The 27,290-nt window shown below is 38.6% G+C and overlaps 2 protein-coding genes and 1 pseudogene across 2 annotated transcripts in view; 1 reads left to right on the forward strand and 2 right to left on the reverse strand.

The window, feature by feature from the left end:
- WDR70 (WD repeat domain 70) overlaps positions 1–5,674 on the reverse strand; it is a 310,665-nt gene extending 304,991 nt beyond the window's left edge. The window contains exon 1 of the mRNA XM_072824838.1: positions 5,597–5,674. The gene's annotated coding sequence lies outside the window, so the exon portion shown is untranslated. The remainder of the gene's footprint in view (positions 1–5,596) is intronic.
- Positions 5,675–5,713: 39 nt separating this feature from the next.
- NUP155 (nucleoporin 155) overlaps positions 5,714–27,290 on the forward strand; it is a 68,453-nt gene continuing 46,876 nt past the window's right edge. The window contains exons 1-10 of the mRNA XM_072824834.1: positions 5,714–6,053; positions 9,127–9,264; positions 11,971–12,067; positions 15,101–15,171; positions 19,320–19,412; positions 20,208–20,374; positions 22,460–22,565; positions 23,968–24,041; positions 24,982–25,073; positions 27,130–27,227. Of these exons, the coding sequence (XP_072680935.1) occupies positions 5,897–6,053; positions 9,127–9,264; positions 11,971–12,067; positions 15,101–15,171; positions 19,320–19,412; positions 20,208–20,374; positions 22,460–22,565; positions 23,968–24,041; positions 24,982–25,073; positions 27,130–27,227 (1,093 nt within the window). The 5' untranslated portion in view covers positions 5,714–5,896. The remainder of the gene's footprint in view (positions 6,054–9,126; positions 9,265–11,970; positions 12,068–15,100; positions 15,172–19,319; positions 19,413–20,207; positions 20,375–22,459; positions 22,566–23,967; positions 24,042–24,981; positions 25,074–27,129; positions 27,228–27,290) is intronic.
- On the reverse strand, positions 17,245–17,342 carry LOC140632792 (U6 spliceosomal RNA; annotated as a pseudogene).

The raw sequence follows: 27,290 nt of genomic DNA on the forward strand, positions 1-27,290 counted from the left end.
TCTTTGGCGAGGTATCTGTTAAGGTCTCATTTTTTAGTCAGATTGTTTTCTTATTGTTGGATTTTTTAAGAGTTCTTTGTATATTTTGGTTTACAGTCCTTTATCAGATGTATTTTGCAGATATCTTCTCCTAGTCTATGGCTTGTCATCTCATTCTCTTGACATTGTCTTTTGCAAAGCAAAAGTTTTCAACTGTAATGAAAGGTGGGGATCCTGGGTGGCTCGGCGGTTGGGCGTCTGCCTTTGGCTCAATTGTAATGAAAGGCAGTTTATATTATTTGTGTCATGGATCATGCCTCTGGTGTTGTATCTAAAAAGTCATTGCTCTACCTAAGAAAATCTAAATTTTCTCCTACGTTATCTTCAAGGAGTTTTACAGCTTTGTGTTTTATATTTAGGCCAGTGATCCATGTTGAGTTAATTTTTATGACAGGCCTAGGTCTAGATTCTTTTTTTTTTTTTTTTTTTTGCACATGGATGTCTAATAGTTCCAGCACCATTTGTTGAGAAGATTTCATTATAGATATATAAAATTTTAAGCTACAAAATACTGTAGAAAAATATAAAGTGGAAGATATATATCATCAGCCAGTAGTAGATAATTATGGTTATAGAAAAATCACAAGATGTATCTGCTTTTGATTTAAAAAAAATAGAGACAATGTAATTGCACTAGTGGAGACTTGTACATTAAACTATTTTTCTCTGGTTTTGTCTTTATGAGACATGTTTATTATTATTTTTAAGATTCTATTTATTTATTCATGAGAGACAGAGAGAGAGGCGGAGACACAGGTAAAGGGAGAAGCAGCCTCCACGCAGGGATTCCCAATGCGGGATCACCTCCTGAGCAAAAGGCAGGCGCCAAACCGCTGAGCCACCCAGGCTTTCCTATATTTCTTTTTCAAATAGAGGCTCTTCATTCAATGTGGGACTTGAACTCATGACCATGATATAAAGAGGTGCATGTTCTACCAACTAAGCTAGACAGGCGCCCTGTTTGAAACAACTTCATAATAAAATGTAAAGTATTCCAGAGGAACTTTGATTTTCTTGGAGCAAAGTAAAATTATTTGTGAATTAAATACTTGAGAGGCAGAATAGCATAGCATTAAGCAAATGAGTTCCAGAACTAGAATGTCTGGGTTCAAATCATGATTCTGATAATGTAATTTTAATGAATTGTTTAGGGATGCCTGGGTGGCTTAGTTGTTGAGAGTCTGCCTTTGACTCAGCTTGCTCCTGGAGTTTCGGGATCAAGTCCCACGTTGGGCTCCCTGCATGGAGCCTGCTTCTCCCTCTGCCTGTGTCTCTGCCTCTCTCTGTGTGTCTGTCATGAATAAATAAAATCTTTTTTAAAAATGAACTAGTCTCAAAAAAAAAAAATGAACTAGTCTCAAAAAATGTTTCAAATTCTTCATCTGTTAAGTGGATAATATAACAGTAGCACCTATCACCTCATCGATTTTTCTGGTGATTGAATGACTTAATTCTCATAAAACAATTAGAATAATGCCTGGCATGTATTACCTGCCCAATAAATATTGGCCATTATTAAGTACTGGATGCTAGTGATAGTGAAGACATAGTCTCTGGTCTCATGGAATTTCCCTTCTAATGAGCATATTTTAAGATAGTCTACTTAAATAGGGAGCTACTTGAGCAGTATTTCTCAAAGTGTAGTCTGCAGATTCCTATAAAGGTATTCATGAGATCAAAATTATTCTCATAATAATACTAAGACATTTGCCTTTTTCACTCTATTGACATTTGCACTGATGATATAATAGCAAAAGTGGGTAAAATCCTGGTACTTCAGCATAAATCAAGGCAGTGACAAGCAAATTGCTGTAGTCCTCGTATTCCTCAGTGTTACATACCCACTTTAAACAAAAATGAATGAAATGAGTTAGTCACTTCAAGGAAAAAAACTTACTGTACTTGTTACTAATGAAAATTTGAGCTTTCAAGATAAAATTAGAATTTTGAAAAACTTATCAAGGGCAGCCCCAGTGGCTCAGCGGTTTAGCGCCCCCTTTAGCCCAGGGTGTGATCCTGGAGACCAGGGATCTGCCGTGTAGGGCTCCCGGTAGGGAGCCTGCTTCTCCCTCTGCCTGTGTCTCTGCCTCTCTCTCTCTGTGTCTCTCAGAAATAAATAAAATCTTAAAAAAAAAAAAAAAAAAAAAAGAAAAACTTATCAAGATTGTATCATGGTTGTATCAACTATCATAGCTTTACAGCTTCCCAATACTCAACTTTTCTGTTAAGATAAGTAGTAATATTAACATGATCTTTTTTTCTGTCAATAAGATACATCAACATTCGGAAGTTCTGTGTAACTTAAGAGAATATTTCCCAAATGACCAACTATGTTACAGAATCATACGTGGATAAAAGGTCCAAAATATAAGATAAACGAGTGGTTTTTAATTTAACAAAGTTCAAAAAAATTCACTGATGGTTTCAAATATCCACATCATAACTAACCTTTAAGAAACTGTAACACTTGGGGTGGGGCACCTGGTGGCTCCGTCAGGTAAGCATCTGTCTTTGGTTCAGGTTATGATTCCAAGTTCCTGGGATCCTGCCCCACATTGGGGCTTCCTGCTCTCAAGGAACCCTCTGCCTCTCTCTCTCCCTGTCTCTCTCATGAATAAATAAATCTCAAAAAAAGAGAAAAAACAACAACAACAACAACAACAAAACCCTGAGCTGAAACTAAGAGTTAGTTCAACCAACTGAACAACTGAACCACCCAGAACTACCCAGGCACCATAAGTGGTATAGCTCAAATCTTGATCTCAGGGGCATGAGTTTAAGCCCTGTGTTGGGTGTAGAGCCTACTTACATACAAAAAAAAACAAAATATTATATCACTTGTGAAATTTTGGTACACTATCAGAGAATAACCTTCAGAACTATCTAAAAAGGTTATTAAAATGCCTCTCCCGGGATCCCTGGGTGGCGCAGCGGTTTGGCGCCTGCCTTTGGCCCAGGGTGCGATCCTGGAGACCCGGGATCGAATCCCATGTCGGGCTCCCGGTGCATGGAGCCTGCTTCTACCTCTGCCTGTGTCTCTGCCTCTCTCTCTCTCTCTCTCTGTGACTATCATAAATAAATAAAAATTAAAAAATTAAAAAATAAATAAAAATGCCTCTCCCTTTCCCACTACATAACTGTGAAGCCAGCTTTTCTTACACCTTTTCTTTATATACTTCAAGTAAACGACAGATCACAGCATACTGACAGCAAATGCAGATATGAAAATCTAGCTATCTTATTAAGCTAAACATTTAAGAGATTTGCAAAAATATAAAATACCATTCTTCTAATATTTAATTTTAGATACTGTGATTTTTTTCACAAAATATGTGTCATTTATATTAAAATGAATTAGGCTTATTCTTTCAAATGACATTTTAAATTTCTCATTTTTAGAAGATTTTAGGGATTAACAAATACAACCCATACAAAACAAAAATTCTTTGTAATCCTTAATAATTGTTAGGAGTCTCCAGAGGTTTTGAGGTCAAAAGCTTTAGAATCACTGTTTAGGGAAGACTTCAGCACTCTTTCCCTGTAAAGGGCTAGATGGTAAATATTTTAGGATTTGAGGCCCTGCAGTCTGTGTAACAACTACTCAACTTAACACTGTTAGCTGGAAAGCAACCATAGGCAATATGCAAATGAATAAAGTCCTTGGACTTAGCCCTCTTAGAATATTGTTGCAGTGCAGGAATATTAGACCAGTATTGCCAGATCATCCAATTTGTAGAATTGAAAACTCTCAATCATATGTTTCATCTCAAATTAAAAACAAATGCTATACTAGACCGTCAGTTTTCAATCTGCAGTTTACTACAGAAAATTGACAGCTGGAGACCCATCTGCCTGTTTATCCACCAAAAATACAAATCTAATTTTTCCTGATATATTTACTATGAAGTCTTAAATTATACCTATATACCTGCAAGATCACAGAAATTTTAATATTCAGAGACCAACACCTGGAAGACAGCCAGACTGTCTCCAAAGTACTCAAGATACCTCTGGGTTTATATTCGGAAAATGTAGGACAGTGGTCAGTAGATACTCCCAAATGGGCAGTAAAGATCAGGTCCATCATTATCTTGGGGTCAACCACAGGCAAGGGCTTGTTGGCTCAGGGCAGTCCTTTTTGCTTGAAGGGGTACTTTCAGTTCCCATCACAGGATGTTTTGCCAGCAGGATCTTTCACCTAAGTTAAGATCTTTCACATAAGCTAGAAAGAAGGACTCAATTAAAAAGTTTGAGATTAAAATGGAGATAGCTGAAGTCCTCTTTCAGTTTAGCTAGTCAATAAAGAGTACTTCAGTTATTGACTAGCTAAACTATGAAGAATATAATTGGATGAACCTTACTTAACTGTGGTTCTAAATGAGGACTAAGGACAAATTTTTTTTTTCCAAAGATTTTATTTATTTTATTTATTCATGAGAGACAGAGAGAAAGAGAGAGGCAGAGACACAGGCAGAGGGAGAAGCAGGCTCCATGCCAGGGAGCCCAACCTGGGACTCGAACCCGAGTCTCCAGGATCATGCCCTGGGCCAAAGGCAGTGCTAAACCGCTGAGACACCTGGGCTGCCCCTAAGGACAAATTCTAATATTTCTAAATAAGGATGCTCTTTGAGTGCTTTGATTTGACCATTCAAGTTACCTTCCATGTAAAATGAAGCCTATCTTACCTCTCCTTGCTCATCCTACCCTCCTCCTGGAGTTAATACATATACCCCATAAAAAATCAGGGTGATGCGCTTAACTGCTTTACTTTCTTGTGCGTCCCTGCCGGAAGCACCTTGAGGACAGGAAGGTGTCAGTTTTGATATTCCCAGCCCCAGGCACAGTGCCTGGCACAAACTATAAATGAGATTTCTGCAGGACTTGGTGATCTGTCGGGTGGCCTCCTTTTTACCAGTCCCTCTTCTTTGTGCTGGGGACCAACCGATGAATTACAAAGAACACTCTTCTTCCTCTCTGTAATAAGAAAGAAACTCCCTGCATGCCACGAATGACTCAATAAACACACAATTCTCTAAAGAGTAGTCACACACAAATAGAAAAGCCTGATCAAAAAAATTTTTTAAGTAGGTTGCACCCCAAGGTGGAGCGTGAAGTCCCTACGCAGACATCGAGAGTCACACGCTCTACTACTACTGACTGAGCCAGCCGGGAACGTCTGATGAATTTTAATGGACACTGAGGCCCGCGAGAAATGTAGTGAAATCTGGCGCGTAGGCAAAGTCTTTCGGACCAAGCTACCAACTCCTATCCGCTCTCGCAAGAGAAGTTATTTGGAGCGCCAAAGACGCTGACGCGCGACTTTTACGGAGTCGCAGCTGAGGGATTCCAAACCTGCAAAGCTCGAGGCGCCGAATTCCAGCGCTCGCGAAACCCAGCAGAAGCGGAGCGGCGGGCGCGGCCGGACACAGCCCAGCTCCCACCTACCCAGCTCCTGCCCCCTCTCCTTCCCTCCCCCCACCCTTCCCGACCCTCCCCGGCCCCGGCCCCGGCCGCGGCCCATTCCCTTTCCCCTTCTTTCCCGCCTTCCCTAGGCGACCTCCACGACTTCCCGCTCCGCCTCTCGCCAACGGCCGGCCAGCCTCCGCCCGGGAGAGCGCGTCCGCTCCGTCGCCCCGCCCCCAACTCCCAGCGTGCTCCACGGCTTCCGCCCTCCAGCCCCGAAACGCAGCCTGCACCCTCCGCTCCCGGCGAACCGGAAGTGCGTCATGCACAGGCGCCGAGGCGCTCGTTTGGCGCGCGCGCCGTGAGCTGCGGGTCTGAGCTAAGGTCTCGGGTTTTCTCTCTTTTCTCCTTGGTTTTTGGCTTTTTCCGGACGTTCTTGTCTCCGAGTCCCGACATGCCGTCTTCTTTACTGGGCTCGGCGATGCCGGCGTCCACGTCGGCCTCAGGCCTGCAGGAAGCGCTGGAAAATGCAGGGCGGCTCATCGACCGTCAGTTGCAAGAAGACCGCATGTACCCGGACCTTTCCGAGCTTCTCCTGGTGTCTGCCCCAAGTGAGTGATCAGTGCCCATTCGGTAACTACCTTCTCAGCCGAGGGGACTCTCGTCTGACTCCCTAACTAGGTCCTTATCCCCAGGGTGGGGCCGACGAAGACATTTTGAGATTTAGCCGTTTGCTACACTTTGAAGAGCGGAAAAGAGCCTATTTTCAATATTTTTTCATGTTCTCGCTCCACTGCCGATATTTGAGAGGGTGGGAGTGGCGAGCAATCCCCGTTTGGAGCAGAAACGGCAAAGATCCCAACCTTTTTTTTTTTTTTTTTAAGATTTTTATTTATTTACTCAAGAGAGAGAAAGGAAGGGGCCGGAGAGACAGGCAGAGAGGGAGAAGCAGGCTCCATGCAGGGAGCCCGACGTGGGACTCGTTCCCGGGTCTCCAGGATCACGCCCCGGGCTGAAAGGCGGCGCCAAACCGCTGAGCCACCCGGGCTGCCCCAAAGACACCCAACCTTAATGAGTTGCTCACTGCCTCCAAGCGTTTATCGCTAAGGCCAGTTGAGTAGGATCACCTGATCCAAGTCCCCTCCTTGTTAATTCTGCATATCAACATTAGACTAAAACAGACGAGCGAACGAAATTAATTTGGAAATTTACCATCCTGTCTCAAAGATATTCTTTATTCCGTTTGGAGTCAGTATAATACGAAGTCCCTGAAATATAAAGGTAGTTAAAAAGAACCACCAGGGGAATAAAGAAAGAGGGGAACATTAGCTGTGATGATGGGCGGGGAGGGTAAGCAGTGCATGTGCCAACAAAAGAGAGGTGACGGTAAAATACTTTTGACGGTTTTAAATTATAGCCAGGTTCCTCGAAGCGTATGGAATTACATGAGTTGCTTCATTCATTCATTCATTCAAGATTTTATTTATTTATTTTTGAGAGACACACAAGAGAGAGGCAGGGATACAGGCAGAGGGAAAAGCAGGCTCCATGCAGGGAGCCCAATGCGGGAGACTGGATCCCAGGACCCCGGGATCATGACCTGGGCTGAAGGCAGACGCTCAACCGCTGAGCCACCCAGGTGTCCCACATGAGTTGCTTTAAAAAGAGTGGACCCCTTTGTGAGATGTATATTGGAGAAAAGCAGAGAAGCCATAAGATAGAGACAAGACTTTTGGTAAACAGTAACCCAGTTAAAATAACAAGGATAAACTTGGCAGTGTAAACCTGGATGACACTTCTGGAAATTCATAAAAATCGTTGGGTAGACTTGCAGTCAGAGAAAAGATAGAAACAAAACAAATGTAGTATTTGTTCCTGACAGCTACACTTACCAGTGGGCTTGTCTTATAAGAACTGAGTGGCCTGTTAGCAACTCTTATCTTAAACAGCATGACTCCCTTTGACCTCCTTAGGTTTGAAAAGCAAGATGTAAAAAAAAAAAAAAAAAAAAAAAAAAAAAAGAAGGTCCATATATTCTTGTCCTCTCTTATCTGACCCAAATCTATCCTATCCACCTTTACACTTACCTCTTCAACCTAATCTCCTCCCCTGCTTCTATCCTATTCTCAAATTCTTTATTACAGTTACACTGAATTTAATATGTTTTCCATAAGAAGCTCTCTTCAGGATTCTATTTTATATCATCACTTACTTCATCACTTCTGGAATGTTCTTTCTTTACCTGATATTCTTCTAGACGCCATTAAATATCACTTCCTTTGTGAGGGCTTTCTTAGCCATTCACATAATTCCCTGAGTTATTAATTCCATCCTTTGTATTCCCACTGCCATTTAACATGTGTAATATGCTCTTAAAATTATGTTTTTAGATTAAATGGGATGTATGGGATTTGCTTCAAAAAATCCATTAGGGGGACTCCTGGGTGGCCAGTCAGCGAAGCATCTTCCTTTGGCTCAGGTCATGATCCCAGAGTCCTGGGTTGAGCTCTTCTTCAGGCTTCCTGCTCAGCAGAGAGCCTGCTTCTCCCTCGACCTCTGCTGCTCTCCCTACTTGTGCACTTTCTCTGTCAAATAAATAAATAAAATCTTTTAAAAAAATCCATTAGGGAAGGAGTAGCTAGGGATATAAATGAAACCTGATGGAGCATGTTATTGGTAATTATTGAAACTGGATAATTAGTAAACAGGAATTAATTGTATTTTTCTCTCTAGTTGTATATTTTATTTTTTTTTAATTTATTTATTTATGATAGTCACAGAGAGAGAGAGAGGCAGAGACACAGGCAGAGGGAGAAGCAGGCTCCATGCACTGGGAGCCCGATGTGGGATTGGATCCCGGGTCTCCAGGATCGCGCCCTCGGCCAAAGGCAGGCGCCAAACCGCTGCACCACCCAGGGATCCCTCTAGTTGTATATTTTAAATTGCCATAAGACATTTAGGATTTATTTCATACATCAGTCTTCCCCAGTATCTTTGTATTTAAAGGCAGCCTGGAAAGGTGCCTGGGATAAATATGTCATCAGTCAGATCTAAAAAACACCTCTCTGTTTAAGACATAGAAGGACAGGTTATATAGACCAGCCCACTCCTGCCCTTAGTTGACTGTGTCTTGGAGCAAGAGAAATGTTGCGCAATGATAACACTTTATAGAGCAGTCTGTGATTTCTCCCAATAAAATATTGCTTATGTGGTATCATTTGTATTTATCTTACTGGTCTGGAGGAGGGGTGGTCTAAGAAAAACGCATGGATTGTTTTAATCTATTAATATTTAAATGAGGAAAGAAATAGTGGTTTTTCCCTAACCAATATTTTGTTCACAATTGTTTTATCTGACAATCACAAAATAGCTTTATAAATATTTTCCCGTTTCGGATTAGTAAAATAATAGAAAAAAATCTAAATTATTGAATTAAATATTTCCTTTCTTATGGAGTCTTTGTGAAAGATAACCTTCTGTGTAGTGCTAAAACCTGTTATTGCCCCTACCTTAACACAGTATTTTTTCAGACCTCCTTTGTATTGGGTCAGAACTATTTTATTCTCTCTAAATCTGTATAACTGCCAGATACACAATATTTTTGTAGCTTGTAGTGCTTCAATATGCCCAGTTGATGCCTGAAACATTGTTATTTTAATAAATGCTTTGTTTTATTACTTGCAGATAATCCCACTGTTTCTGGCATGTCAGATATGGATTATCCTCTACAGGGACCTGGTTTGCTGTCAGTACCCAATCTTCCAGAGATCAGTTCCATCCGAAGAGTTCCTCTCCCACCGGAACTTGTTGAACAGTTTGGACGTATCCTGTTACCTTGTTTTTAACTCTTTAAGGTTTTTAAAAACTGGTGTTATTATAATTCTTGCTTTGTTTTTAATTGGTTTGTGTATATAAGTTCATTTAATGTTGTGTTTAAAAAACATTTAAGTGTGTGGATAGTTTGCCATGTACCTAGAAAATTCAATATGTAAGTGAATGGTGATGGGACACTTGGCTGGCTCAGTGGCTCAGCGGTTCCGCGACTGCCTTGGGCCCAGGGTGTGATCCTAGAGTCCCAGGATCAAGTCCCACATCGGGCTCCCTGCATGGAGCCTGCTTCTCTCTCTACCTGTGTCTCTGCCTCTCTCTCTCTCTCTCTCGAATAAATTATTACTTTTTTTAAAAAGATTTTATTTATTCACGTGAGACATAGGCAGAGGGAGGAGAAGCAGGCTCCATGCAGGAGCCCAATGCGGGATTCGACCCTGGAACTCCAGGATCACATCCTGAGCCGAAGGCAGACACTCAACTGCTGAGCCAACCAGGCGTCCCTCTCATGAATAAATTAAAAAAAAAAAAAAATCTTAGGAGACCTTGTCCCATTTCATCTGGATTAGATGTTCCTTAAGAAAAAAAAAGGTATGTTAATAATTAAATCACGTTTTAATTATTCTGGGACACCGAAGAGAGTAAATTGTTTACAAAGAAGTCTGCGTTTTTGAATGATACTCTTTCAAAGTAGTACTTTCCAGTTAAACACTATACAAGGAAGCTTTTACTACCACTTTTAGCTGAAAGATCCCTGATTTTCATTTTTTCTCATATTTTAACATTTTAAGACTGGGTTGTTCTAAAAATGTTTACAAACAAACTGGGGTGCCTGAGTGGCTCAGTCCATTAAGGATCTGCCTTTGGTTCAGGTTATGATCTCAGGGTCCTAGGATCAAGCCCCATGTTGGGCTGTCTGCTCAGTGTTGAGTTTGCCGCTCCTTCTCCCTCTTGTGATTTCTCTTTCTCTCTCAAATAGATAAATAACATCTTTAAACAAACAAACTGCTATGTACTTCATTTGCCCTCCCCAAAAGTTTTTGGTGTGGTTTTACACTTATTGGTATCTTAGAATTAAAATTTATAAGTGATTGCATTTCTATGGATCCCATAACAATGGAACATTAATGGTATCTTCATAGAATGAGTTGCTAGAGGAGTTATTTTCTCCTCTAAAAAGAAAGATTTTGGGGATCCCTGGGTGGCGCAGCGGTTTAGCGTGTGCCTTTGACCCAGGGCGCGATCCTGGAGACCCAGGATCGAATCCCACATTGGGCTCCCGGTGCATGGAACCTGCTTCTCCCTCTGCCTATGTCTCTGCCTCTCTGTCTCTCTCTCTCTGTGTGACTATCATAAATAAATAAAAATTAAAAAAAAAAAAATCTTAAAAAGAAAGATTTTATCTGATTCTCTTAAAGTGTGGTATACCCTATAAAGATAATAGATTTGTAGTTATGTGCTAAGAGGTTTTTTTATATCAATCTATAGCCTTTATAAGTATTACGAAGCTATATTAAAGTTTAATCTGAGATTTTTAAAAGCATGTTAATCTATTTAAAGTAAAAACATTTTGGGATGCCTCGGTGGCTCAGCAGTGAGGGCCTCCCTTAGGCCTGGGGCGTGATCCTGGAGTCCCGGGATTGAGTCCCACATCGGGCTCCCTGCATGGAGCCTGCTTCTCCCTCTGCCTATGTCTCTGCCTCTCTCTGTGTCTCTCATGAATAAATAAAATCTTTAAGAAAAATTAAAATAAAATAAATTTCAAAACATTTCAAGTTTTTCACAGTCTGATTCAGAAAAATAAAGGAAATGGAAAATTAAGGAAATACTTGTAAATAGAAAAACTAGTAGAATCTAATATTTTCCCTAAAATTTTCAATATTTGGGACTATGAAAGTGTTATTAAATATAAAATATACTTTATCTCATACTCTACCCTTGCTTAGTTAAATATTTTTCTTTAATGTTCTGATAGTACTATCTGTGCAAAAGACCTTAGAAAATTATTCATGATTGTGTCCTTGTTTTTTAATTACATAATATAATCCTTTGTCTATTCGTCTTGTGCATACACAAGCAGGAAGACTGTCAGGGAGAGGGAGAAGCAGGCTCCCCACAGAGCAAAGAGCCCTGATGTAAGGCTCAATCCTAGGACCCTGGGATCATGACCTGAGCTGGAGGCAAATGCTTAACCAGCTGAGCCACCCAGATGCCTCATTTTGTCTTTTTTCAATCTTACTATTTATAAGAAGCTTGCAAATTATACCTACCTATGACTTTAGCATACAGGTGCTTTATCAGTCTTGCTCTTACACAATGGAGAAACTGGTCCGGTAAGTTTTTTCATGTAAAAATTCAATAGTGTTATTCATAATCAATATTTTTTAAGTTAGTAATGGTAAAAACATTACATTTGTCCTTTAGAATACATTTCAGGTGGTCAGATGGCATTATTTAGAAATTATAAATTGCAGACTTATTTCTGTCATAAGCTATGTCTTTCATTAAAAATCATTAGAAATTTTATTTACTCTTTCTATTAAAGAGTGATTAGGTCATGATTTCTTTTTTTTGTTTTGTTTTGTTTTGTTTTTATTTCTTGTTTTATGATTTTTTTTATCATAAATTTTAAACCAAAATCTTTCGTAACAAATTTAAGAAAGATTGAAATCTTTTTACCTTACATCCACATTACTTCAGATATGCAGTGTAACTGCATGATGGGTGTGTTCCCTCCTATCAGCAGAGCTTGGCTCACAATTGACAGTGATATATTCATGTGGAACTATGAAGATGGGTATGTATTTAACACTGGTTTGCTGTAGCATGATTAGAATTTAGATTATCTTAATTGCAGCTAGTGTTCTACTTAGAAGCTGCCTAGTTTTATCTTTTATTTGTCTAATAACTGGGTTAGTGCTCCTCAGTCTACATTACCAGTCCCCCGGGGATGAAATTAAAATGTGGATTCTGGGGCAGCCCGTGTGGCTCAGGGGTTTAGTGCCGCCTTCAGCCCAGCCCGATCCTGGAGATCCGGGATCGAATCCCATGTCAGGCTCCCTGCGTGGAGCCTGCTTCTCTCCCTGCCTGTATCTCTGCCCCTCTCTCTCTCTCTCTCTCTCTCTCTCTCTCTCTCTCTGTGTCTCATGAATAAATAAAATCTTAAAAAAAAAAAATGTGGATTCTATTATGGAGCTCTGAGTGAGCCTCAAGAGTCTGCAACAAAAAAACAAAACAAAAAAAAAGAGTACATTTATGGGATGCCCGGGTGGCTCAGTGTTTGAGCGTCTGCCTTTGGCTCAGGGTGTGAGTGACCCTAGGGTCCCGGGATTGAGTCCTTGCATCTGGTTCCCTGCATGGAGCCTGCTTCTCCCTCTGCCTGTGTCTCTGCCTGTCTTTCTGTGTCTCTCATGAATAAATAAATAAAACCTTAAAAAAGAAAAACAGTCTGCATTTGTAACAATGCCAGTGATGATGCCAGTCTGAGTAGCAGGGGTTTGGTTACCAAGCTCTTATCTTCCAATAAGATAGCCTACCAGTTATTTGAGAGATGGTTTGACTTTTTTTGACTATTGAAGTGACTAAATAGTTTTGGTTTGCGAGCTTGACTTATGTATAATTTGAATATATATAATAGTCTGAAAGTCCAAGACATTCTTGCTAAAATAAAATTTATTAATCTGGTAATCTCACCTGGCTTTCTGAAAATAAATTTTGGCTTAGTACCAGTTCTCTGTCGTAATTTAGGTGATGAGTGGGATAATGGGAGGAAGGCCCAGGTCGTTGTTACTCTTACCCTTGGGTATTTAAGACACCTATTAGGGACACACACAGTATCATTGAGTTGAAGCGACACTAAATGAGAACTTGAACTTGTAGTTTAAAGGAAACCATTTTTGTTCACTGATTTTTTTCAGTTAGAACTTTTCATAGTTCTAGTTAGGCTGAATTGTTACATAGTCTTAATAGCGGTGATATATGGTTGTGATTGTTCATATACTCTGAACCATAGTTTGTTGTATTGTTGTAATGTCATTTTGATATTAAGGAATAAAACCTATTCATTTAGGACAAATTTAAGACAACCAAATGCAAAAAAATTATGTAATAGATAAACATAAGGATAATTTCCTTAAAAAGGGTTTTCACTTTAATGAAAATTTTTATATTTCCATTAATACCTAACATCCATGTAATAAAGTATTGAGTTTCTCATGTATCAGATGCTGTTTTGTGCTAGGAACAGCATTAAATGTGCTAAGTATAGTTCCTGTTCACATGCAACATACACAATCCAACCTTACTGTGTTCAGACTAGATCATTTAAAGATAAATCATCTGAACAATGTGCTTATTGGAAAAAAATCAAGGCACAAGTCTTGGGTATAAATCTCTAATTCACAAGTTCAATGCTGCAAAAACCTCAGGCTTCGTTTCAGTTATTTTATTAGCTTTCTGTTATATATCCTAATTCCACCTGGATAACAGAAGCACAATCTCGTTCAATTCATGGTTCTGTAACCCCTAACTTCCCCAGTATTGGTCTTAGTTTCTGCAACATATGCCAGTTATCACAACATGGGAAACTGGGACACCTGGTCCACATAAGTGGTCATTGAGGTGTTTTCTTTCTGTTTGCTTTGGCCCTTTTCGGGACAACCAGAAGTTTTCTCCAAAAAAAAATCTGGATCATATTTTTTTTTTTCTTGATGTTTATACTGGTTGGTGTTCTCTTTTTTTGCATCTTTGGTTTGATGTCTTTTCATTGTATTTGGAAATTTTTCAGTGATTACCTTCAAATATTTGTTCTGCCCCATTCTCTCCTCCTCTCTTCTGAGATTTTTTTTACTTTTGTTAGATTGATGGTCTTCAACAGATTTTTGGATCCTCTGTTCTATTCTTTTTTTTTCTTTTTGTTTCAATTTGGACAATTTCTGTTGATCCGGCTTCAGGATCATGGGTTCTTTTGTTAGCTATGTCAGGTCTACTTAAGTTCTTATAAGACATTCGTCCTTTACTGTGCTTTTTATTTCTAACATTTTCACCTATTTCTTATAATTTTCTCCTCTCTGCTAAAATTCCTTATCTGTTTATTTATATTGTCCACCTTTTCCATTAGTGCCTATGCTATGTTAATCATATTTATTTTAAATTTCTTGTCTTGTATTTCAGACATCTGGCTCATAGCTGATTCTATTTCTGTTGATTTGTTTCTTGACAGGCTTTTTTTCCCCTGCTTTCTGTGTCTCGTGATTTTTGAAAGCTGGATATCTTGTAGAACAGTGGGTACTGCAGTAAATAGTATTTATCCTTAGAAATGGGTATGTCTCTTCTTTTGCTAGGGCTTAGCAGGTAGGCCTTTATTATAGGGAAAGTTAACTTTTTCCAAGTCAGGAAATGAGCTGAGTTTGATTTTGCTATTGCTGTGATTACCCTCAGTGGACCACAGGTTTCAAATTCCTGTAGAATTACTTTGCACTTAGGATACAGATTGAGATACTGGAGGTTTTTTTCTTAATGTTTCTGTTCTACCCTCAGCCATATACTTTCCCTGTGAGTCTGTTCTTAGAGGATCTTGCCCCAACAATAGAATTGCTGTTATTTGAGCCTTGCAACTTGCCTGGGAGGAAGTTTGGGATGGAGGGCAGCATTTCCTGTTTTCCTGGTTTATGCTTATTAACCTTAGACAGGCCTGTGTGTCTGGACCTTGGAACTGAAACAATTTTGTTTGCTGGTTTAGTTTTCATTACATACTGTAATATTAAAGAATATTTTAAGATAAAAACTTTGTTTTCTTTATACATGTAACACGTTGCTTTTTTATTAACAGAGGAGATCTCGCCTATTTTGATGGACTTAGTGAAACTATTCTTGCCGTGGGGCTTGTGAAACCAAAAGCTGGTAAGAAATAAAAATGTAATGATTAATTTATATATGTATATACATAGACTTAAAATGGTTTAGCACTGCGCAGCCCAAGTGGCTCAATGGTTTAGCACCACCTTCAGCCCAGGGGCTGATCCTGGAGTCCCGGGATTGAGTCCCAGGTCGGGCTCCTGACATGGAGCCTGCTTCTCCCTCTGCTTGTGTCTCCGCCTCTCTCCCTGTTTCTGTGTGTCTCTCATGAATAAATAAATAAAAATTTTTAAAAAATGGTTTAGGACTGAATAACAAATTTTAAGTAGTTGAAATTTTTATTGAAATTTACTTCTGAGTTCTAATTAGAAATATATAAAGTGATTAGGAATGTTTAATAGTTTATTCACTTTATTTTATTTTATTTTTAAGATTATTCATAGAGGCACCTGGGTGGTGCAGTCATTTAGGCATCCGACTCTGTTTTGGCTCACGTCATGATCTCAAGGTCCTGAGATTGAGCCCACATGGGGCTCCACATTCAGTATAGAGTCTGATTAAGACTCTTTCTTCTCGGGACGCCTGGGTGGCTTAGCGGTTGAGCGTCTGCCTTTGGCTCAGGGCATAATCCTGGAGTTCTAGGATCGAGTCCCATGTCAGGGTCCCTGCATGGAGCCTGATTCTCTCTCTGCCTGTGTCTCTGCCCCTCTCTGTGTCTCTCATGAATAAATAAATCTTTAAAAAAAAAAAAGACTCTCTTCTTCTCCCTCTGCTCCTGCCCCTTGCTTGCTCATGTTTGCTCTCAAGAGCGTGTTTACTTTCTCTCAACATAAATAAATAAACCCCCTTTTTATTTAAGATTTTATTTATTTGACAAAGAGCACAAGTAGGGGGAGTAGAGGGGAAGGGAGAAGTAGGCTCCCTGCTCCGTGGGGAGCCTGATGCTGGGCTCAATCCCAGGACCCTGAGCCAAAGGCAAATAGATGCTCAACTGACTGAGCCACCCAGGCGCCCCTAAATAAATCTCTTTTACAAAAGTATCTAAAAGTTTATTCATAATAAGTCGAGAGCTATTCCTGCTGGGCATTTTAGTAAATATAAATTGTCTATCTAAAACAAATAGTAAAATTTTGTTCTACCCAACTGTAAACTTCAGTGCAAATTTAAAATTATGACATAGTATTTGATAGGACAATAAATATGTGGTCTTTTATAATGAAACCTTTTTTTTGAGAGAGTGTGCGAGTGGGGGGCGGAGGGGCTTAGGGAGAGAGAATCCAAAGCAAGTTCCATGCCCAGGGATCCCTGGGTGGCTCAGAGGTTTAGCGCCTGCCTTTGGCCCAGGGCCTGATCCTGGAGTCCTGGGATCTGACGGATATGACAAAGTCAGAACTATTTCATAATCAGGGCACCTAGGTGGCTCATTCAGTTAAGTGTCTGACTCTTGATATTGGCTCAGGTCATGGTCTCAGAGGTGAGATCCATCCAGCGTTGGAGTCCAGCCAGCTCTGTGCCGGGCATGGAGGTTTTTTTTTTTTGTTTTGTTTTTTTAAGATTTTATTTAGTCACGATAGACCTAGAGAGAGAAAGAGGGAGAGAGAGGCAGAGCCACAGGCAGAGGGAGAAGCGGGCTCCACACAGGGAGCCCGACGTGGGACTCAATCCCGGGTCTCCAGGATCAGGCCCTGGGCCGAAGGTGGCACTAAACTGCTGAGCCACCCGGGCTGCCCAGCAGTGAAACTTTAAACTGTTCCAAAGACCTATATAACTTATGTTAATTTCTAAAAGGTACTAATAAGATGTACACTTTTATAGAAGTGAGAGCTGACAAAAGTGAGAAATGTCGATCATTTAACCTTGTTGCATCCTGAAGCCATCCTGAGATGGCTTCCATTTCTACCATTTCCTTTTGCAAAATACTTGTATAAATGATGAGAGATTTTAGAAAAGATCCCATCACTTGGCAAGATATGCTTTACTTATTTCCCTTTACTCAAAGCCATAAACTGACTCCGCCATCTGTAAAAGTCTAACTTCATTAAAGTTTGTGTAATCAAAGATGACTTTTTTGGCATAGGCTGGTGACTGAGTACTTAGAGATAAGGTTTTTATTATTTTTATTATATGGAGCACTTCACGAATTTGCATGTCATCCTAGTGCTGGGGGGCATGCTAATCTCTATATTCTAATTTTAGTATATGTGCTGCTGAAGCAAGCATGAGATGAGGCTTTTATTAAGGAAAATCTAAGTTTTTATATAGTTCAAGCTTTTTAAATCAACTTATGGAATATCAATTATATTTTGAGTTCATTAGGTAGAAAATCTGTTTCTTCAGCTTTACTGGCTTGAACCTTGATACACAAAAATGGCTTTTGTGCCCCTTGATGTTTAATCAGTGAAAGTAAAAGTTTTGTTGTTCTTTCTTCTATGACATTTAATTAATACCCTTAAGTAGGCTAAGGGTATATACAGGAAAAAATGTCCATAATTGTGACATAAAATATATTTTCCTTTATTCCTATCAGTAAGACACTATTTTTGGATATCGTAACATGACAGTGATAATTATACATAGAATCTCATGCCACTGTACAGTTTTTAATGTTAATACCAAAAAAATAAACAGTACTTTAGCACGAACTAACAAAAAAAAATTGTGTACTTGGTAATGTTCTGAGACTATAAATTACCTGTTTTTGATACATAAATTCATCTGGGAAACTCATTTAACATAAATTCATTTCTGTTTCTGTGAATTTGACTACTTTATGTACCTGATATAAGTGGAATTTATCTCTTTGTGACTGGTTTGTTTCACTTACTTTTTTTTTTTTTTTAAGATGTTATTTATTTGAGAGAGAGCAAGCACAAGCAGGGGAGCAGCAGGCAGAGAGGGAGGGAGAAACAGGCTGCCCACAGAGCAGGGATCCCAATGTGGGGCTCTGATCCCAGGACCCTGGGATCATGACCTGAGCTGAAGGTAGACACTTAACAGATTGAGCCACCCAGGTGTCCCATGATGTTCTTTTTTCTTTTAAGTGTGTGTGCATGTACATGAGTAGGGGAAACGGCTGAGGGGAGGGGGAAACCTCAGACTCTTCACTGATCCCAACCCGGAGTTTGATCTCACCACCCTGAGAGTCTGACCTGACCCAAAATCAAGATGAGATGTTCAACCAGTTGAGCCACCCAGGTGCCCCTCACTTAAAATGTTCTTAAGATTCATTCCAGTTGTAGTGTCAGTATCTCATCCTTTTTTAACACTGGATAATACTGCATTGTGTGTTCACATTTTGTTCATTCATCTGTTGGTGGACACTTGAGTTGCTTCCATCTTTTGGGTACTGTGAATTATACTGCTCTCAGTGTAGTATACAAATGGAAGGTTGTATGTTTTATAATGTAATGCTGATTTTAAATGGTATTAAATACTGAAGTGTTTCTTTTCTAAGATGGTTCTTTTTTATTGCTTACTTATTTAAATGATCATAGATAGTAATATTTTAACATCAAAATTAAATTGAGGGGGGACGCCTGAGTGGCTCAGCGGTTGAGCATCTGCCTTTGGCTCAGGGCGTGATCGTGGAGTTCTGGGATCGATTCCCACATCAGGCTCCCTGCATGAAGCCTGCCTCTCCTTCTGCCTATGTCTCTGCCTCTCTATCTCTGTGTCTCTCATGAATAAATAAATAGAATCTTAAAGTAAAATGTATTAAAAAACAAAACAAAAACAAAATTAAATTGAGTTGAGGCTTTTCATATGTTATTTAACTTTTTTTTTTTTTTTTAAGTAGGCTCCAAGCCCAACATGGGGCTTGATCTCATGACCCTAAGGTCAAGAGTTGCATGCTCTACCAACTGAGCCAGCCAAATGCCTGCTACATAGACTGTTTAATAATTAGTTTTTTTTTTGTTTTTTTTTGTTTTTTTATTCATGAAAGACACAGAGAAAGAGAGGCAGAGACATAGGCAGAGAGAGAAGCAAGCTCCATGCAGGGAGCCTGATGTGGGGCTCAATCCTGGGACTCCAGGATCACACCCTGGGCTGAAGGCAGACACTTAACTGCTGAGCCATCCAGGTGTCCCGTGTTTAATCACTAGTTTAATGGTAAAACATTAGTCTGTTAATGCTTAAATAGTGGAAATGGATGTTTTTGGAATAATCCCTAATTCCTGTCTGCTTTATCATAGGCATTTTTCAACCTCATGTACGACATCTCCTGGTTTTGGCAACCCCTGTGGATATAGTGATCCTTGGACTTAGCTATGCTAATTTACAAACAGGTATAGGAAACTACATGTGGTGTTTTTAAAATAAAAATATATTAGCCAATTTAGTATAATTAAAAGCTAATTTTTTTCTTTTGAGTTAACTTTTCAGACTATTTGCTCATCGAAAATAGTATTTCCCTATGAGTGTGATATCTATCAGGTTACTAGGTCTATCAAGCAAATTATTAAAAAAAAAACAAACGACTATTTTGAATACATTTATCATATTAATGTACACTCCTTAAATGTATAGTATAAAGGGGTAGTAGAAGAGAAATGATTGACATTAGTGAGTTTTTCTATTAATGCTTTCCTTTGTTTCTAGTTTTTCAATTGTCATTTTAACATATGGAACACTGAAATATACATTATTCTTTCCTTTAATATAAGAAGCTCTCAATTTATTACTAGTACATTCAATGGTTTCTTTTGCATCCTGGCAGTCTCTCTGTTTTGAGTGAAATGTTGAATTTCAGTGGCTCAATTTAATGATTATTACTATCACATACTTAGGCTCTTTTCCAAAATCTAATAATTTGGGATAGTTTTTTGATGATGATGTACAATGTTATATATATTATGTATTTTTTATATGTAAATATATTGTAGGTTCTATTTAACTTAAATAAATTGTATCAGACTTTTTATACAGTAATTTAAAAGTATTATGTTATAGAAGCTTTTGGGTATCGACATACCCGGAATTCAGTAGAAAATACCAATTCTGAAGATAATGCAGTAATTCTCTCAAACTTTAAAAAAGCTGTTAAGCTGATTCATGTATTCTTTCTTTAAAAAAAAAAATAGGTTCTGGAGTTCTTAATGACAGTATGTGTGGTGGAATGCAGTTGCTTCCAGATCCTTTATATTCTCTTCCCACTGATAATACTTACCTTTTAACAATAACTTCCACTGATAATGGCAGAATTTTTTTGGCTGGAAAAGATGGCTGTTTATATGAAGTAGCATACCAGGTAAGTCTGGCATTTGTTTTTTGTTGTTGTTGTTGTTGTTGTTGTTTTTAATTTTTTATTTATTTATGATAGTCACACACAGAGAAAGAGAGAGGCAGAGACATAAGCAGAGGGAGAAGCAGGCTCCATGCACCGGGAGCCCAACGTGGGATTCAATCCCGGGTCTCCAAGATCGCGCCCTGGGCCAAAGGCAGGCGCCAAACCGCTGCGCCACCCAGGGATCCCAAGTCTGGCATTTATAAACATTTTTTTCCCTCCTAAGGATAAGTAAAATAGGGATAGATTTTATTTTTGTTTTCTAATTATATAAGCACATAAATATATTTTTATGGAAAGTATTCAAATATAAAGTTAAAATCACAGTCTTCTGTGACTACACCATATCTATAAAACCCAGTCCAATCTCTTTAGAAGTAAAACCTAGGGGGATCCCTGGGTGGCTCAGCGGTTTGGCACCTGCCTTTGGTCCGGGGCGCAATCCTGGAGCTCCGGGATCGAGTCCCACGTCGGCTCCCTGCATGGGGCCTGCTTCTCCCTCCTGCTGTGTCTCTGCCTCTCTCTCTGTGTGTCTATCATGAATGAATGAATGAATGAATGAATCTAAAGAAAAAAAAGTAAAACCTAGTTCTGAGTATGTCTTTTTAAGACATGATACACTGATAAATATCTATACATATGTGTTTATATATATACACATATACAAATTATGTTTGTATGTTTTTCCTTAGATTATTGCTTATGTTTTATTGACATAATTCGTGTTATGTTTCCTGATTGCTGCATAATTGTCTGTAAAATGGATGTATGTCATTTGCTTAATTCCTAGGTTTTGTTTTCCTCTTTGTAAATAATGCTATAGGAAATGTTCTTTTGCAGGCCCCTTTGTGTACATGTATAGATACTTTTTTGTGTAGAGACTTAAGAATTCTAATGGCTGGTTTATGTAGCATATGTGTTTAAAATTATAATTAATATTTGCATTATTGCCTTTAAGGGTTTTTTAGATGCTTAGCAGCCTTCTATGAATATCCTACCACCCTTCACTGGTATTATCAAATTTACTAATTTTGACCAATCTGATTGAGGGAAAATTTTTTTATTACTAGCTGAGGGGAGGATCTTTTCATATATTTATTGATCATGTGTGTTTTCTGAAATTCTTTTTTATGTTTTTTGCATACTGTAATATTAGCTTTTTCATAAGGTAAGTGTTAGGAAACTGATAAATAATCTTGAGTCATATAGCTAATTAATTAATGGCAGAGTTAGGATTACAACCCTGGTCAACTGTGTTGTTTTTTTTTTTTTTTTTTTTTTAAGATTTTTATTTACTTATTCATGAGAGACACTAAAAGAGAAAAAGGCAGAGACACAGGCAGAGGGAGAAGCAGGCTCCATGCAGGGAGCCCGATGTGGGACTTGATCCCGGGTCTCCAGGATCAGGCCCTGGGCTGAAGGCGGTGCTAAACCACTGATCCAGTGGGGCTGCCCTGTGTTTTTTTTTTTCTTTCTTTTTTTTTTTTTGGTAGTTTTATGCCCTGTGTTTTTTTTATATTACATTGTACCTCTTTCTTACCTAGTTTCTCTTGGCAACTTTTCATTACCGGGAAAAAAAAAAAAATTGGTTTTGTATGGCAAAAGTCAGACATTGAGAGGTAAACTATAGATTGTGGTGGCAATGGCTGCTGTTGTTAAGATTCCTTTTTAGCCAAAATGGGAAAAGATGATACAAGTACCTTTATGTACTTTGGGCTCTTATAAACGCACTTACTATATGCTTTACTACTTTCAAATAAAAGAGTTTTTAAGATAATTAAAATATGATTTTATTAACATAGCACTATAAGGTTTTGAAAAAGCTTGATTTCATTGAAAACCATGATTTGATTATGGCTAACAACATTTTCTATTATTAGTTAAAGGATTAAATTAAGTACTAATTCTGAATAGTATGTCTTTATAATTATGGGTATTTGACTAAGATTTGAGGATTTTTATACATGTGGGTATATAGCAGTTGCCAAATAGTAGTGACAAGTGTATCTATATTTACAAGTCTTCCTTCTTTTGATTTTTCCTTTTAAGGCAGAAGCAGGTTGGTTTAGCCAAAGATGCAGGAAAATAAACCACTCAAAGAGTGCACTTTCTTTCCTTGTTCCTTCATTACTACAATTCACATTCTCAGAAGATGGTAAGTAGAAAACAATAAATTTGACAACCAAATTTTCTTTTTAAGATTTTTATTCATTCATTCATTCATTCATGAGAGACAGAGGTAGAGACACAGAGGAAGAAGCAGGCTCCACACAAGAAGCCCGATGTGGGACTCGATCCTGGGATTTCGGGATCATGCCCTGAGCCGAAGACAGATGTTCTGTTGCTGAGCCACCCGGGCGTCCCTGACAACGAAATTTTTTAAGACTTTTTTTTTTTAAGTCTTTGTTTATTCATGAGAGGCAGAGATGTAGGCAGAGGGAGAAGCAGGCCCCATGTAGGGAGCCCGATGTGGGAATTGATCCTGGGACTCCAGGATTATGTCCTGAGCCAAAGGCAGATGGCTCAACCACTAAGCCACCTAGACGTCCCAATTTTTTAAGATTGTTGACATTTTCTTCAGAAATTCTCACTCTTAACTGAAAGTTTGTCTTATTAAATAACACTTGTATATATTTATAAAGGTTTTTTTTTTTTAAGTTATTATTTATTTGAGAGAAGGAGAATGTGACCAGGGGAGGAATAAAGGGAGGAGCAGAGGGAGAGAGGTAAGCAGACTCTGTGCTGAGTGTGAAGCCTGACACAGGGCTCAATCCCATGATCCCAAGATCACGATCCAAACGAAAATCAAGAGTCTGACACTCAACTGACTGAACCACCCAGATGTCCCCTCATAGGTTTCTTAAAGGAAGAAGAGATTATAAAATAAAGAGACAATATGAGTTTTATTCCCAAGTTCCTATGAATATAGCATCACAGAACATGTGCCTAAAACAGCTGTATGCATTTACACCAATACTGTGTGAGTGTGAGAGGGAGACCTCTAATATATGTTTTGCATGGTCTAGAACAAATCCTCAACATAAAATAAACATATCTGAGTTTTTAATAAAAGTGAGAGATTTAGTCAGGTGAAATAATTTAAAAATGCTTTAGTAAGATATGAGTCACACTCAAAATGTGACTGAAATTTTAATTTTTTTCCCTTCACAGTGATTTACTAAACTAACTAGGAAGTTTCTTGAAGGAATGCACTCAGTATAATTATTTCCTGTGTTTCTAACATATAGTAGACATTAATTAAATGTTGAAGAAATAATCTAGAACTTGGTTCCGATTTGGCTTAAAATTCATTAAAAAGACAGTAATTTCTTTGTGAAGCTCTTAAGGAGTCACAATATTTGATGTCTGCTCTTTCGTGTATTGTCTAATTTCAATGCTTCTTGGCTTTGTCCTCATGCAAATCTTGTAGGACTTACCTACAAAGCAAGAGGATAGCCCCTAAATGCAAAATTCTGATTTAACAATTTAAATTTGTTTTAAGTGGCTACTCTGTTAATCTTTAGAGGTTTTTTTCTCTTTTTTTGTCTTATTTTTAGATCCTATTGTTCAAATTGCAATCGATAATTCTAGAAACATTTTATATACACGATCTGAGAAAGGAGTAATACAGGTAAGTATTAATATACTATTTAAGAGGGGGGGTAAGAAAATCCCTGTTTTTAAGGAAGAGATTCAGTTACTCTCAGCCTTTTCCTATGAACTGTATGGTTTTTTGTTTGTTTGTTTGTTTGGTTTTTTTAAGATTTGATTTTATTTATTTGGGAGAGAACTCAAGTGCTAGGGAGGAGGGGAATGGAGGGCAGGTGTTGAGAAGCAGGTTCCCCACTGAGGAAGGAGCTGAATGTGGGCTTAATCCCAGGACCACAGGACCCCATGATCATGACCTGAGCTGAAGGCAGACTCTTAACCAACTGAGCCACCCAGGCACCCCTGAGCTGTATGCTTTTTATTTTTATTTTTATTTTTTTAAAAGATTTTATTTATTCATGAGAAACAGAGGAGAGAGAGGCAGAGACACAGGCAGAGGGAGAAGCAGGCTCCATGAAGGGAGCCCACCATGGAACTCGATCCTGGGTCTCCAGGATCACGCCCTTGGCTGAAGGCGGCGCTAAATCACTGAGCCACCCTGGCTGCCCAGCTGTATGCTTTTTAAAAAACATCCCAAACTACTTCTTAGGGCTCCCGTTTTTACGAAATTTCACATCTCCAGGGACGCCTGGGTGGCTCAACGGTTGATCATGCCTTTAGCTGAGGGCATGATCCCAGGATCCAGGATTGAGTCCCACATTGGGCGCCTTGCGGAGAGCCTGCTTCTCCCTCTTCCTGTGTCTCTGCCTCTCTCTGTGTGTCTCTCATGAATAAATAAATAAAACTTAAAAAAAATTTTTTCAAATCTCTGAATGTTTCCATATCTGTGTAAAGTGCCAAAATTAAAGGATCCTTGAAAAGAAGAGTCTAGTTAATAAAATAAAAAGTTCTCCAAAAGTTTATTTTGTAATATTTGTATGGATTATAGTTATGTTTAAGTGAGTACAATTTTTTATTCACAGGTGTACGATTTGGGCCAAGATGGACAAGGAATGAGCAGAGTTGCCTCAGTTTCTCAGAATTCTATTGTCTCTGCTGCTGGAAACATCGCTAGGTAATATGTAATTTATTGCCAGGCATTTCATTTGCACAAGGCATATAATTATATATGTGCAGCATACTAAAATTATTTCCTCTTCAGAATATCTGTAAAAGATAAGAAATGTTGAAGATGATGACACTGGAAGTTATGTTTGAAACAACTGCTAGAGACAGACTCTTCATTTAATTCTAATGTTGGATAGTTTGAAACACAAGGCAGATTTTTTATAATGTAAAGTATAGCATGACATGTTTTTCCTTGAAATTTTAAGCTTTAGGTGGCCTATATAGGCAATTAAAGGAGTTGTCACTAGGAAACTACATGTCACAAAGTCGTCATCGTCGTCATCTCCCCGCTTGTTACTACTACACCCTTTTAAGAGGACTGCATCATAAAAGTTCAGCTGGTCTGATAATTGACACAGTGCAGTTTGGGAATACAGAATTTTACAGTCGTGTTGCCCACATTGTTTTCTGAGGAAACTGAAACTAAGGAATGTTAACATTTCTCTGAAGTCTGACTCTAGGTATAGGTACTAGAACCCAAATTACAAGCCAAGACTTGAGACGCTATGTACTGGGATTTATGTATATCGCAACTAACTTAGCTCAGCTGCAAAAATTCTCTTCCCATAACAAAGACCTCAAATCTTCAGCTTCAGTTTTGTGTGTGCTTGGGTTATAGCTCTGTTTGCATATCCTCACAAAAAAAAAATCAATGCTTTCTTTGATTTTCACTGACAAAAGAATTCCTAGGCAATCTTTTTTTTTTTTTAATATTTTATTTATTTATTCATGAGAGACACAGAGAGAGGGGCAGAGACTTAGGCAGAGAGAGAAGCAGGCTGTATGCAGGAAGCCTGATGTGGTACTCAATCCCAGGATTCCGGGATTATCCCCAAGCCAAAGGCAGATGCTCAACCACTGAGCCACCCAGGCATCCCTAAGGCAGACAGTCTAGAACAGGGTTTCCTTTTACTTCCCCTAACTACCTTTCTTTTCAGAAATGTTTTCAAATCCATAGGAAAGCTAGAAGAGTAGCAGAGTAAAAACCGTTAATACCTTATCAGATTATCCAAATTCAGCAGTTGTTACCGTTTTCCCTCATTTCCTCACTTTCTTTTTTTTTTTTCACTTTCTTTCTGATGAACATTTGAAAGTAAGTTGCAGAATCATGACTTTCACTCCTTCATTTTCCATGTCCTAAGTCTCTTAAATAAGCACAATACTAATTCCACACCTAAAAGCATTAATAATTTTATGATATTACTTTGTAATTATATAGTGCATATTAAAATTACTTTATAGTCTCACTAATCTTTCATAATTGTTTTTCTTTCCGTTTTTTCCCAGATTCAGTCAGAATCCATGAATTAATTATGTTAGTCATTTGTCTTACAAAACAGCTGTCTTACCAGCTTTTATTTTCTTTTTTTCTTTTTTTAAAGATTTTATTTATTTATTCATGAGACAGAGAGGGGGAGGGGGGAGAGGGAGAAGCAGGCTCCTTGCAGGGAACCCGACATGATCCCAGGTCTCCAGAATCCCGCTCTGGGCCAAAGGTGGCGCTAAACCATTGAGCCACCAGGCTGCCCACCACCTTCCTTTTCCCCTTAATTATCACATTTGGTGGGGGAGGGGTAAGAGTCTTATTTGTGGAATATCTCAATTTGTGAATTTGTCTTTTTTCCTTATCATTCAATTCAGGGTAATTTTTTTTTTTTTAACCAGTATCACATAGGTGATGTGAACTCTTTGCAGCATTACATCAGTAGGCACATAGCCACCAGTTTTTCCACTACTGAACACTTGGAGTAATCTTTACAATGGTGATTTGATGCTCTGAGAATGTCTTGTTCGTCATTAACCATTCACTCAATGGAGATAGCCTTCTTTTATGATCTTTGAGGGAAGGGGTAACTTCTAACAATGTAAACTCGTATTCAGGGGGTTTTGCTGGCTCTTGGTGCTGTTGTATTAATTTTCTAAGAAGTTAGTCTTATTTTAGCATATTGAGATGTGTAGTAGATCATTTTAAAAAGAGACTAGTTTTCTTTCCTTTCTTGTAGGACCATAGATCGTTCTGTTTTTAAGCCAATTGTTCAAATAGCCGTGATTGAAAATTCTGAATCACTGGACTGTCAGTTATTGGCGGTCACACATGCAGGTATGTTTAATTTATATGTCCGCTGTTGCATTTAGAGCTTGATAATACTCAGATTTGGAAATT

The sequence above is a fragment of the Canis lupus genome, chromosome 4, assembly GCF_048164855.1.
Source record: "Canis lupus baileyi chromosome 4, mCanLup2.hap1, whole genome shotgun sequence".
NCBI lineage: Eukaryota > Metazoa > Chordata > Mammalia > Carnivora > Canidae > Canis > Canis lupus.